The 13,186-nt window shown below is 39.2% G+C and overlaps 1 protein-coding gene across 3 annotated transcripts in view; it reads right to left on the reverse strand.

Annotated features, from left to right (window-relative positions):
* TRIM37 (tripartite motif containing 37) overlaps positions 1–13,186 on the reverse strand; it is a 57,923-nt gene that overhangs the window by 7,172 nt on the left and 37,565 nt on the right. For 2 of the 3 annotated variants that reach the window (XM_087956071.1, XM_087956061.1), the window contains exons 18-23: positions 11,711–11,805; positions 8,920–9,117; positions 4,957–5,250; positions 3,476–3,607; positions 1,276–1,456; positions 126–244 (exon numbers count right to left, since the gene is read on the reverse strand). In XM_087956071.1, the coding sequence (XP_087812197.1) occupies positions 126–244; positions 1,276–1,456; positions 3,476–3,607; positions 4,957–5,250; positions 8,920–9,117; positions 11,711–11,805 (1,019 nt within the window). Of the gene's footprint in view, positions 1–125; positions 245–446; positions 605–1,275; positions 1,457–3,475; positions 3,608–4,956; positions 5,251–8,919; positions 9,118–11,710; positions 11,806–13,186 lie in introns of all 3 variants that reach the window. The other variant, XR_015747738.1, reaches the window with a different exon arrangement.

A 13,186-nucleotide genomic window follows, 5' to 3' on the forward strand; every position in this document is an offset into this window, starting at 1 on the left:
ATTCAAGTTATTGATGTACCATTAGTTCCAGCAGCCTCTCAGCTTTGTAAACACTCAAATGTGAGTTAACAGGAAGACACCAGGACATCTCTAGTTTTTCTCTGAAATCCTGAACTCAGCCTTACCTTCCTCCAGATTTGCTGCAGCCCCTTCAGAGGGGACTACTTGGAGCACCCTGGCTTCAGAGCTGTTTTCCAAATCATTTGCCTCAGTTGGTTCCAGACGACATCGATTTGAACCAGGCCTAAAAACACAGGAGAGGCAAGTAAAAATAAAATAAAATAAAATAACAGCCCCAAAGCCTAAAACATTTCTATTTTCGTCATTCAACAGATTTCAGGGTTGATTTGAAAAACAGATATATATTTTTTCCTGAAAGGCCACAATCCTATCCTCCTTCAAATTAAAACGGTAAACTATTTCATGCTACGCTTTACGAAAGTAACCTGGGTAGCTATAAATAAAAACAGGGAAGGAAGATCTTCTGAGAGTGAAACAAGGTAATTTCAGTCAAATAGTCCAATCTCTTCTTAAAATCCTGCAGTGCTGGAGGACCCACATTTGAAAGGCTGTCAAAGGGAAGGCTTGGCTTTATGTTTACTCTCTGTAGCACCAAAGGACAAGAACCATGAAGGGGAAGCTTTATATAAGTGAAAGAGTAAACAAGGAGTAATTTCCTGACTGTGAGAGCTCTTAAGCAGTGGGGCAGCCTGGTGGTTTTCAAACCAAGGCTAACCTTTTTTTCTGGAACGGTATAATAATTCCTGCCTGTCGCAGGGGGCTGGACTAGGCCTCCAAGGTCCCTTCCAACCCCATGACTGGATGTATGGGTAGTCCTCAACTTACAACAGTTCATTTAATGACCATTCAAAGTTACAATGGCACCTAACAAATTGACTTATGGCTGTTTTTTTCACACTTATGACCGTTGCAGCATCTCCATGATCATGTGATCAAAATTCAGGCGCTTTGCAACTGACTCATACTTATGACGGTTGCAGTGTCCAAGGGTCACCTCTTGTGACCTGCAAAGCCAACGGGGAAGCCAGATTCATTTAATAACCATGCTACTCAACAACTGCAGTGACTCACTGACATTTGTTAAGAGAACTCTGCCCCATTTACGACCATTTGTGCCACAGTTTAACAACTGTGGCACAAATGGTCGTAAAATGGGGCAGAGTTCTCTTAACAAATGTTTCACTAGCAACAAAAATCTTGGGCTCAACTGCGGTCGTGAGCTGCATGTTCTTTTTCAAGTCTCCCCAAACTTACCCCACCACTGTTCCTTTCCTGGCTTTTTCCCCAGCAGTTATGCCATTTAAAGCAGAAGCACCAACGTTGGAATTGGAAACCTCGCATATTCTGTCTTCAGAATTAGGCAGGGGGTCTGAAGTGCCAGCCAAAGACCTCGGGGAGCCACGCCGACTGTTGGGCTTCGAGTTTCCTAGGCAACCTGAAAGAAAAACAAGACAGGTTTCTCACAATGCTTTTTCCAATCTTGAAAGAATATATACATCTAATACATAATACATATTTGCCATAAGCAAGTCCATCCCTATTGGTTTCAGATGCAAATTACCTTTTATTCTACCAGATCTGTCAGCAACAACATGGAAAGCCGTGTGCAGCATAACTACAGATTAGTCCTCATCTTACAACCCCAACTCAGCCCAAAATTTGCACTGCTAAGCAAAGGCAGTTATTAATAGCACTAGCACTTAGACATATAGTGCTTCACAGTCCTCTCTAAGTGGTTTACAGAGTCAGCCTCTTGCCCCCAAAAATCTGGGTTCTCATTTTACCCACTTCGGAAAAAACGGAGGGCTGAGTCAACCTTGAGCTGATCAGGACTGTGGGGCAGAGTTAGCCTGCAATACTGCATTTTAACCCCTGCATTTCCAGAGCGAAGGAGGGAGGGAAGGAAAGAAGGAAGGAAGGAAGGAAGAACACCAACACCACTTATATACTGCTTTGCGGTGCTTTTACAGCCCTTTCTAAGCAGTTTACAATGTCAGCCTATTGCCCAAACAATCTGGGTCCTCATTTTACCAACCTTGGAAGGATGGAAGCCTGAGTCAACCTTGAGTCAGTCAGGATCGAACTGCCAAATTGCAGGCAACCGGCAGAAGTAACTTGTAGTACTGCACTCTAACCACTGCGCCACCGTGAGCTTTGCCCCATTTTACGACCTTTTCTGCCCCACTTCTTAAGTGAATCATTGCAGTTCTTAAGTGAATCGTGCGGTCATTAAGCAAATCTGGCTTCCCCCGTTGACTTCGCTTGTCAGAAGGTAACAAAAGGTGAACACATGATCTCGGGATGCTGCAACCATCATAAATGTGAGCCAGTTCCCAAGTGCCCTAATTTTGATCATTTGACCAGGGGGATCCTGCGACGGTCATTAAGTGTGAAAAAGTCATGTTTTCAGTGCCGTTGTAACTACAGTCACTAAACGAGTGGTTGTAAGACAAGGACTATCTGTGATGGTGTATCATTGGATGGGTGGAAAAAATCTGAATATTTTTTTTCTGTATATGTACAGGCTGTAAACTAATCTTTTCAATACCCAACCCCCCTACACAACATACCAAAAAAAAAAAAAACTAAAAAAACCCCCCGTTTTTATCACAACAAAACAAAAAAAAAAAAAAATTTTATTCATAAATAAAAACAAAAAAAAAAAAAAAAAAAAAAAAAAAAAAACAATCACAAAAAACAAAAAAAAAAAAAAAAAAAAAAAAAAAAAACACAAACACAAAACACAAACAAACAACACACCAAAAAAAAAAAAAAAAAAAAAACAAAACCAAAAAAAAAAAAAAAAACAAAAAAAAAAAACAAAAAAAAAAAAAACACCCCCACCAATCCCTCTATACCACACAGTCTTTTTGCTCACTACAGGTAATCCTCTACTTACAGTTAGCTTAGTGACCGTCTGAAGTTACAACGGCACTGAAATAAATGACTTGTGACCATTTTCCACACTTATGACCGTTGCAACATCCCACGGTCATGTGATCAACATTCAGCAACTTGGCAACTGACTCCTATTTATGACGGCTGCAGTGTCCCCCGGGGTCACTTGATTCCCTTTTATGACTTTTCAGCAAGCAAAGTCAACGGGGAAGCTGGATTCAAATTAACAACTGCAATGATTCGTTTAACAAATGTGGCAAAATGAAAAGTGGTAAAATTGAGCTTAACAAATGTCTCGTTTAGCAACAGAGATTTTGGGCTCCATTGTGATCGTAAGCTGAGGACCACCTGTATTTGACAAAAAGCTCTAAGCTCTTCTCCAGCTTTAAACAGTTCTGTGGGCATTTCATCCTGCAATCATCGGTGGTTTGCAGCCCAAATTGGATTCTATTGTAACTGCTCTAACAGCAACCATGTATAGAAGGGCAAGAATCTAAAACTCACAAGCAGCAAAATGGTATTCAGAGGCACACGTATTCACCAGGTAAGCTTATACCTTCAGAGGAAAGCTGACAGTCTGGCTTCAGAAGGATATTTCCATCCCCGCAATCCATCGCTCTCCGCAAAGACAGGCTGCCTGCTGCCCCTGAGCGACCAGCTTTAGTTGAACTGTTTTTCTTATTTGCAGCTACAGGATTAAAAAAGAAAAAAAAAACTTCAGCTTTAAAAACAAGTAACATTTTAAAAAGAGAGACATAAGGTATATCTGGCTGAGACTTAAAAGAGAGATCACCCCATATCATTACCATTATTTTAGAACTTTTAAAACAAGATATTTTATCTCAGTTTAAAGATAGACATTTTCTTCCTTAATTGAGGCTCCCATATATAATTTGCTTTTTCTACATCAGTGGTTTACAACCCCAGCATCTTCCTAATGCCTGAGCTTTAACTCTCAAAATTCCAGCAGTTAAAGTATACATATCTGGAATTTACCAAGTTTGTGTAACTCTATTATTGCTACATGTTACTATTTACTATCCATATACAAATAAATGCACAGAGTACAGGGAACAAACAAGACAAACTAGAAAATGTAATGCAGGAAAGTGAATACAATTTAATGTAACCCTGGTGGCCAAAACCTGAACGGAATGCAAGGACTGAAGGGTATATCTTATTTAATGGAATGGGCCAGACTAAAGGATTAAGAATATCTATCTATCTATCTATCTATCTATCTATCTATCTATCTATCTATCTATCTATCTATCCATCCATCCATCCATCCATCCATCCATCAGAAAGAGCCATGGTGGTGCAGTGGTTAGAATGCAGTACTGCAGGCTACTTCTGCTGACTGCCAGCTCACTGCAATTTGGCAATTCAAATCTCACCAATGTTGACTCAGCTTCCATCCTTCTGAGGTCGGTAAAATGAGGACCCAGATTGTTGGGTCCTCTGTAAAAACCGCTTAGAGCGCACTGTAAAAGCATTGTGAAGCGGTATATAAATCAGTGCTATTGCTATCTATCTATCTGTCTGTCTGTCTGTCTATCTATCATCCATCTTCCCCACAGACTTTGCTTGTCAGAAGCTGGCTGGGAAGGTTACAAAAGGTGATCACATGACTCTGGGACAGTGCAACTATCATAAATATATGCAAATTGCAAAGTACCCAAATTTTGACACGTGGGGATGCTGCAATGGTCATAACCATGGAAACTCAGTTAATAACTCATTTTTTTCAGTGCCATTGTAACATCAAATGGTCACTAAATGAACGATGGTCAACCTGAATCTCCATGTGAAAAGGGCAGCATTAAAGCAACTGCCATCAGCAATCAATGCTTTGGCAAAAGCAGATTAATCTTCACAACATTCAGTCTCTGTCTGTTCTCAAATACATGGGGTTGAAAAGTTTATGTTCATTTGAAATCAGTGCTTTTCCGAGGCAGGCGTAATCACGTCTGCACAACAGGGTCAGTAAACGGCTCCCTTCTTACCGAAGTGATGACTAAACCCATTTCCACTTACAATTCCGAATATAGCAGCCAGAAAGGGATGATTTTGTCAGTAGTTCCCTCCCAAGTTCCTGCAGTTTGTTGTAGCCTTCTGTCCCACAAGCCGCCAAGGCTCCCTGGTCACCAGGGAAGGCGTACGTGGCCTGCCCATCCGAGGAGCTGGTGTTGCTACTCCGAACCTCGGACAGCTGGTTCTTCACATCGGACATTTTACTCCGTACTTCAGCCATCTGACTTTTCAACCTCTTCAGCATTTTCAAGTCTGGTGGGACGCGCCACATGGCCTGGTGCCTCCGGTGATCTTTCTCTGTTAAAGAGCAGGACGGTTAACAGAGAGGAAACAGGAAGAATGTTCAAGCTCTCCAAAAACGTTTCAAGGACACCTCATGGTAGCATCCACAGGGGTTATGGCCTTAGTTATAGGATTTAATTTGCACAGAACTCTGCCACTGCTAGTCCTAAACCTGGATGAGATGGGGGGGGCGAGATCTCATTTGTACAGAATCCCTTAACAGTGAAACAAGTGGCATATAAATTCAATTTAAAAAATAAATAAAGGTGGGGCATTGGTCTAAAAACTTGGTGCTGCAAAATACCAGGGTTCATGCTGTTCAAGCAGTAAACAATAATCAGTAAACAATACCCCAATCAAGGAACTACCAACTCAGACAAACAAGCTAACCATAAACAACGCCCTAATCAAGGAATCACCAAGAATATTATCAACAACACAGAAAGGGCAGGCAGAGAGCAAGCCCCACCTCCTTTTAGCACTGATGATGTCACCTGCAGGTAATCCTAGACTTACGACCACGACTGAGCCCAAAAGTTCAGTTGCTAAGTGAGACATTTGTTAAATGAGTTTTGCCCGATTTTATGACCTTTCTTGCCACAGTTGTTAATTGAAGCACGGCGATTGTTAAGTTAGTGACACGGTCATTAAGTGAATCTGTCTTCCCCATTGACTTTCCTTGTCAGAAGGCCCCAAAAGGGGATCCCATGATGCCGGGACATTAAAACCGCCATAAAGATGAGTCACTTGTCAAGCATCTGAATTTTGATCATTTTGACCATGGGGGTGCCACAACGGTCCTAAGTGTGAGAAGCGGTCATGAACTTTTTTCAGTGTCATTGTAACGTTGAACAGTCACTAAATGAACTCTTGTACATCGAGGATTACCTGTATTTGGGTAATCCTGCATGATTACGTCTGCAAGAAAATAACCAAGCTACGATTATTTCTTTTAGCAATGACTTGCTAACCAAAGCCTTATACAAGACCTGAACACTAGTTGAGACTTAACTCTTTGATTGCACATCCATAAGGAGACCACATATGTAATGTTTACTGGATTAAATTTATTAGGGTGTATTTAGTATCAAATTAAAATTGTGTTTAGTATCAAATTAGAACTGCAGAAAAAACAATGGCTACCAACCTGCCTTACATCAAGGACCTGTGTCCTGCACGAGTCAAAAAGAGGCCTGTGAAAATATCTACAGACCCCTCACATCCTGGACATAAACTGTTTCAACTCCTTCCCTCAAAATAACACTATAGAGCACTGCACACCAGAACAACACAAGGACAGTTTTTCCCCAAAGGCCATCCCTCTGCTAAACAACTAATTCTCACAACACTGTCAAACTATTACTAAGACTGCATTACTATTATTCTTCTCATCCTTCCTATTACCTCTCTCTCCTTTTCTGCTTATGACTATAACCTTGTTGCTTGTATCTTTATGATTTATATTGTTTTATTTGTTCCCTAGTATGATTTGATTGCTTATTTAGTACCCCATGACTATCAATAAGTGTTGTATCTTATGATTCTTGATGAATTCTTGATGAGAGCTTATGCACCGAAGACAAATTTCTTATGTGTCCAATCACACATGGCCAATAAATAAAGAATTCTATTCTATTCCAAATGAAGCAATATCAAAATACTTTGCAAATGGTCAGTTAGGCAAAGGATGATGGAGTACTGCAGGAATGTAAGGACATGCAGACTGCTGTGACTTTGGGAGGCTCCTAAGTGAGAAAAAAAAAACCACATTTATAGCAACAAATACTCCCCTAAAAGAAAATCAAATTTGAAATGGCTCACTAGGGATTATAATATCGGACTATAATATGCAACTACCTTGCAATATAGCCCCATTATCTAAGATATCATTTTACTGCAATAGCATTTCAGTAATGGACCAAATCTAGATGAATTTTTCTACCAAACATAAAGGCACCTCTCTGGAGGACAAATCTGCAATAAATTACATAAAAGTAGCATAACCAGAGTGTTTGCTCTAGCTAATGTTTCTCTGCTTCCTGTTAGGCACAGACCTATATTAAAGAAATAAAAATGTTAAGAGAAAAGATCAGCAGCCGAGTCTTCTCTATGTGTAATGACACGCAGTTTACTGTGGAAGATTCTGAAAATATCACAGGGAAGGAAAAGATCTATTCAATTTGCACTGTACAAAGAGTCCTATTTCTGGCTCTTTCGCCTCTCCTTTCCTCCACCCTTCCTCCCATTTCTGGCATGGGTAAAACTAGAGACAAAGGCCTGATGGAGTTGCAGGAGCAGAGAGCTTTTAGGGGCTGGGAGCTGCACAGAGTTTTACACCAAGAGAGCAGAATAAAAGTCATTTGCTACAAGATGGGTAGCAAATAAATATGAAAAATATACATAAATGAAAAAGTAAATAAATAAAATAAATAAGGACGGGGGAGGGAAAGAGGTTAAAACAAAGAAGGCAGAGAGCGTACTTAATACATTAAATATATAATTAAATTGTAAGTACTTCCACAAGACACAGGAAAAGAAAACCAAAGGAGGCAGGTTAGCATGCAATATTATTTATATCCTCGCCACTATATAATGTTCATTTTTTTAAAAAAATGGAAGATAGCTATGCAAAACTACCTGCATGTATTTAAAAAAGAGAAACCAACACAGCCTTTTCTGTTAAATGGGCTACTTAAAAAGATGGGGTAACATTTTAAAAGATAAGCAAATTCATTCAAAACTATTGATTGTGATAGATAGATAGATAGATAGATAGATAGATAGATAGATAGATAGATAGATAGATAGAGATATAGAGAGATAGCTGTCCAGTCATTGACTGAGATGGGAGGCTATAGAAGTTAACTGAATGAATGAACAAATAAATGAATCTTGTACTGTATCATTTTTTTTTAGCATGTGTAGGATATCTATTCACAGGTACCATATTACAGGTACTAAATATTGAATACTGTTTCTGCCTGTTATTTGTGAATTACTACAATTTTAAATATACAGGTAGTGTTCAACTTACAACAGTTTATTTAGTGACCATTCGAAGTTACAATGGCATTGAAAAAAGTGACATGACCGTTTTTCACACTAACAACCATTGCAGAATCTCCCCGGTTATGTGACCAAACTCCAGACACTTTGCAACTCCTATTTATGACAGTTGAAGTGTCCTGGAGGTCTTGTGATCCCCTTTTGAGACCTTCTGGCTAGCAAAGTCAATGGGGAAGTCAGATTTACTTAACAAACCATGTTACTAACTTAACAACCGCAGTGATTCACTTAACAACTTTGTCGCTCAGCAACGGACATTTTGGGCTCAGTTGTGGTCACAAGTCAAGGACTACCTGTAATTCCCTGTTTTCTCATGCACCTGAACCACATGTCGATGTATTCATTGTCTGTGGAAGTTTAAATAGTTCCGACTTTCTAAAATTTATTCTTAGTAACTTCAGGTTTTTAGACTCTCCCTAATTTCAGAGGGGAACTTTATTTTCATTGAATTAATATACTGTCAGGAATCACATCTTAAGAATAATCTCCAAGAAAAAAACAGCTCCTTTGAAGGGGATTCCCAAAGTGAGAAATGGGTCTAATTTTTAGTCTCTCTCTAGAAAGGGTGAACGCTTCTTCACAGAGCTTTCTGTCCCTTCATCTCCCCTACTCACTCACCTCTATTCTGCAAAAGTGAGGCAGGTGGGCGTGGCTGTAGATTCCACAGGTTTTCCATCACATTTCTGTCTTTCAGGTCCAGCAAATGGATTAATATTAAGGGATCTATATCAAGCAAGCTGCTACTGGCAGAAGTGAGCGCACTTCCTCCTCGCCTTGACAAGTGGCTGGATGTTGTGCGGTAGGCATGGCTCCCACCTGCAGGAGGAGGAGGAGGAAGGAGAAAGGAGAAAAAGAGAAGTGAGTAGTAGTTTATAACTATTTTAGGCACCCAGTAATTCTTAGACATCATCTAGAGTTGGACAATCTTATTAGCATTGCCTCTAACAGTGAAATCAACTGTGAACACTAGCAAACCTGTACCTAAAACAGACCCATAAAGAAGGAAATGACCATATTAGATCATTTTGTGGAGAGACACGAGATTTCCCCCCACAAATACAAAAAACGGTCTAACATGGTCTCAAAATCTTGTACTTGGGAAGACAGAAATGCAGAGAATATTTGTTTCTTGATACATTTAGAAACTTAGTTTTTCAATTTTTAGTTTACTTTATTGTCATTGCACCGCGTACAACGAAATCAAACACCATCTTCAGTGCACATCATGACCATGAAAATAAACACAAACACACATCCTTCACCCTTCACACATTGAACTGGAAACCCCCAACACCACACCAACACTGCACTATACAGCAGAATTCAAAAGAGCTACTGCCCTGGGATAGAAGCTATTAAGAAAAGGAAGTAGAATCTATATAGCCAACAATTACAAAGTATAAAATGATTGGTTTATTTGATTTTCTAACATTCAAAACGGGCGTGCTAGACATGGATAGATCTCCAAATGGTGCTAAATAGGGGATATGAGCCATCACAAGAATGAAAAGACAAGAACCCTTTCCCTGTTGACGCATGACAGTTTTAAACGTCCTTAAAAATAAAGATGTAAAAAAATCCATATCAATCAGCAAATAGCTGAAACCAAATTATCAAACCAACTTGCCTCCACAAGTTGTGGATGCTCCAACACGGGCAATTTTAAAGGAGAGACTGGACAGCCTGAAATGGTATAGTGTTTACTGCCTGAGCAGGGGGTTGGACTAGAAGACCTCCAAGGTCCCTTCCAACTCTGTTATTCGGTTATTAAACAATGTTAAGAAATGGAACTGCAGATATGAAGGAATGGGGAGGATCAGGAACAAAATTGAAAATCTCGAAAACAGTAGAAAATCAACCATCGCCCAATAATCATTAAAAATATTTAAAACAATAAAAGTATTATTATGTTATTAAGCTATTTAAATTGTTAATTAGGAGGTCTCTTGTCTTCCCTGTTATGAGCTCTTTTTAAAAAGGAAGAAAAAAAAGTTGGGTAGTATTACCCCTGCTGATAAGTAATGTAGAATTAATTTAATAATGGATTAATTTAACTGGGAAGTCAAGTTCCCATTTTAAAGCTCCCTAAAAACAGGTGATTAAGAACAAGGAAGGAACAGAATGGGAGATCCTTCCAAATGAGTGGGCTACAGAGACTATTAACCGACGATTTCATCAAACATTTAGAAAACTAAATAATGCATTCAATCACTTTGCTCGGAGACTTCATGTCTCCATTTCTGCTGTTGTAAAAGAGGTGGTATTAATCAGCTAAATATAAATTAATTTCTCGGCTCACAAGAAATTCTGTCAAAGGTATAATTTGCCTGCCATATGCCATTGATTGTTATCTTAAGGCACAAAAGGATTTTGACAGTTGTAAATGGAACTGTAATATGAAAGTACAGATGTCCTATATATCCACATTTTCAGCATAACTTTACCAGCCTTGCAGTGCTTGTTTAAAAACAGTTATTATTAAAAAGTCTCAGCAAATATAGGTAGTCAATTTACAACAGCTCATGAAGGGACCATTCGAAGTTACAATGGCACTGAAAAAAGTGACTTATGACCATTTTTCACACTTACAACCATTGCAGTATCACAGCAGTCACATGATCAAAATTCAAGACACTTGGCAACTAATTCATATTTATGATCGTTGCAGTGTACTGAGGGGTCCTGTGATCTCCTTTTGTGACCTTCTGGCTAGCAAAGTCAATGGGGAAATCAGATTCACTTAACAACCATGTTACTAACTTAACAACTGCATAATGTGGCAAGAAAAATAGTAAAATGGGACAAAACTCACTTAACAAATTTCTCACTTAACAACATAAATTTGGGGCTCAATTGTGGTCAGAAGTTCAGGACTGCCTGTATAAAAATATGTTTCTGAATTACATTCAAATCAACAATAGATAGATTTATTGAAATTCTTCTCTACCTGCTACTGAAAAAAAATCTCATTTATTTAAATTCTTCTCTACTTACTACCTGAAGTATCTCCTCCCACAGTAAGAGGATGTACATCAGAAGAACATCAGAAGTTTTAAATGAAGGTATTAAATCTTTGGGTTATAAAGACACGAAGTCCCAAGGACAATCTTTTCCTTGAAGTGTGGCAAATCTCTCAAAAACTCACATTTCTCTGATAGCCTTCCTCAAAACGTAATCTCACAGCTAGTATTATACCGACATGCTTTTTATTTTTTTTAATCCCAGTTGCAAGCCAATGGGACGACTGCCCTACATTAAATAATCTCTACATATGATATGTGATGCAGCAGTTCCAAAAATAGAAAATCCTACAGGATCCCCAACTCCATGTGGCTTCTGATGAGAGCAAAGGAGGAAGGGATACTTTATACAGGTATGCCATTATAAAAAGCATTTTCTCCACGTATACCTGAAGCACCTGCTGAGGCAGATGTGGCTTCTTCCACAAGGTCTCCTTCCTCCAATTCCATGTTATGAGTGTATTCCACGTCATTCTCTCCAGACCTTGAAGGCAAAGTAAAATCACAAAGTTTTTGCTAAGCTTCAGGTTTGAGAAAAAGTTTGTTCTATAAATAGGGTTTGAAGAATTCTAAATTGCAGGGGAATTATTAGTTGCACTGAAATCACAATTTCACTGGAATGAGATAAAATCCTAAGTTCGTCTGCACTCAGGGGCAGCTGCAACACAACATAGAAACAGTGACCTGTGGTATTGGAATGGATTATACTAGTGGTTCTCAATCTGATGGGCCACCATGTCATCACAGGGTGTTCAGAGGCTTCAAGAAATGATATGATTTAAATCTTGAATTAAGTCCTGGTGGTTTGTGGCCATGGCCACAAAAAGGGTGTCCATGGTAAAGGAGAGGTTGAAAACCACTGGACTATACCATTTCAGAGAGAAAATCATAAAATATATAACCCAGAGATACATAACCCTATTTAAGGTGACCCTAAAGCGTTTTTCTCGCCATATACATGTATACAGCTGAACTAGACTGTTGTTTCTCTTCTATATATGTGGGCATATGCACATTTATTTATTTATTTAGCCATGTTTATGTAGTGTATATTGGAGCTGGTGACCTTTTGAGAGCTGTATGCAATGAAATTTCATTTTGATGTATGCTCATTAGGGTACATTCAAAGTGACAATAAGTCTTAAGTTTAAGTGGTGGATTTTTATATCTGAAGTAAAGTTGGTTAGATCAGGTGATTGAAGATCTCCTTTTAGAATACAGGTAGTCCTCGACTTATGACCACAACTGAGCCCAAAATTTCCACTGCTAAGCGAGGCAGTTGTTAAGTGAATCATGAGGTTTTTAAATGAATCTGGCCACCCCCATGTCACATTGCTTGGCGGTAACCAGCTGGGAAGGTTACAAACGGTGATCATATGACCCTGGGACAGAGCAAGTGACGTAAATACGTTCCAGTTGCCAATTGCCCAAATTTTGATCATGTGACTGTGGGAATGCTCACGACTGTGGGAAGTCGTGAGAGTGAAAATTTGCCATGAGTCAATTTTTTTTCAATTCCCTTGTTAACTTCGAACAGTTAATAAATGAATGGTTGTAAGTCGAGGAATACCTGCACTTTATAAATTCAACAACGAAACAAAAGGAGAGGAAATCAAAAGGGGGAAAAAAGGAAATTCTGAACTCTGAGGGAGATGGGTGGTTAAGAGGAACAAAATATAAATAAATATAGATAAGTAAAAAGTGTTTCAGTGGCATATACATGAGAAGTGGCTGAAAATAGTTCAGCTAAGTTTGATCCTCTAGAGCCGGGGTGGGCTGGTATCAGTTAGCGGCCTGTTAGGAACTGGGCTGTGGAATTGCACCGGATCTAGATACCGCGTGAAACCATTCCCCACCCCCACCCC

This window comes from Notechis scutatus, chromosome 1 (assembly GCF_049901735.1).
Source record: "Notechis scutatus isolate UNSWTSFEM ecotype Mainland chromosome 1, rNotScu1.2, whole genome shotgun sequence".
NCBI lineage: Eukaryota > Metazoa > Chordata > Lepidosauria > Squamata > Elapidae > Notechis > Notechis scutatus.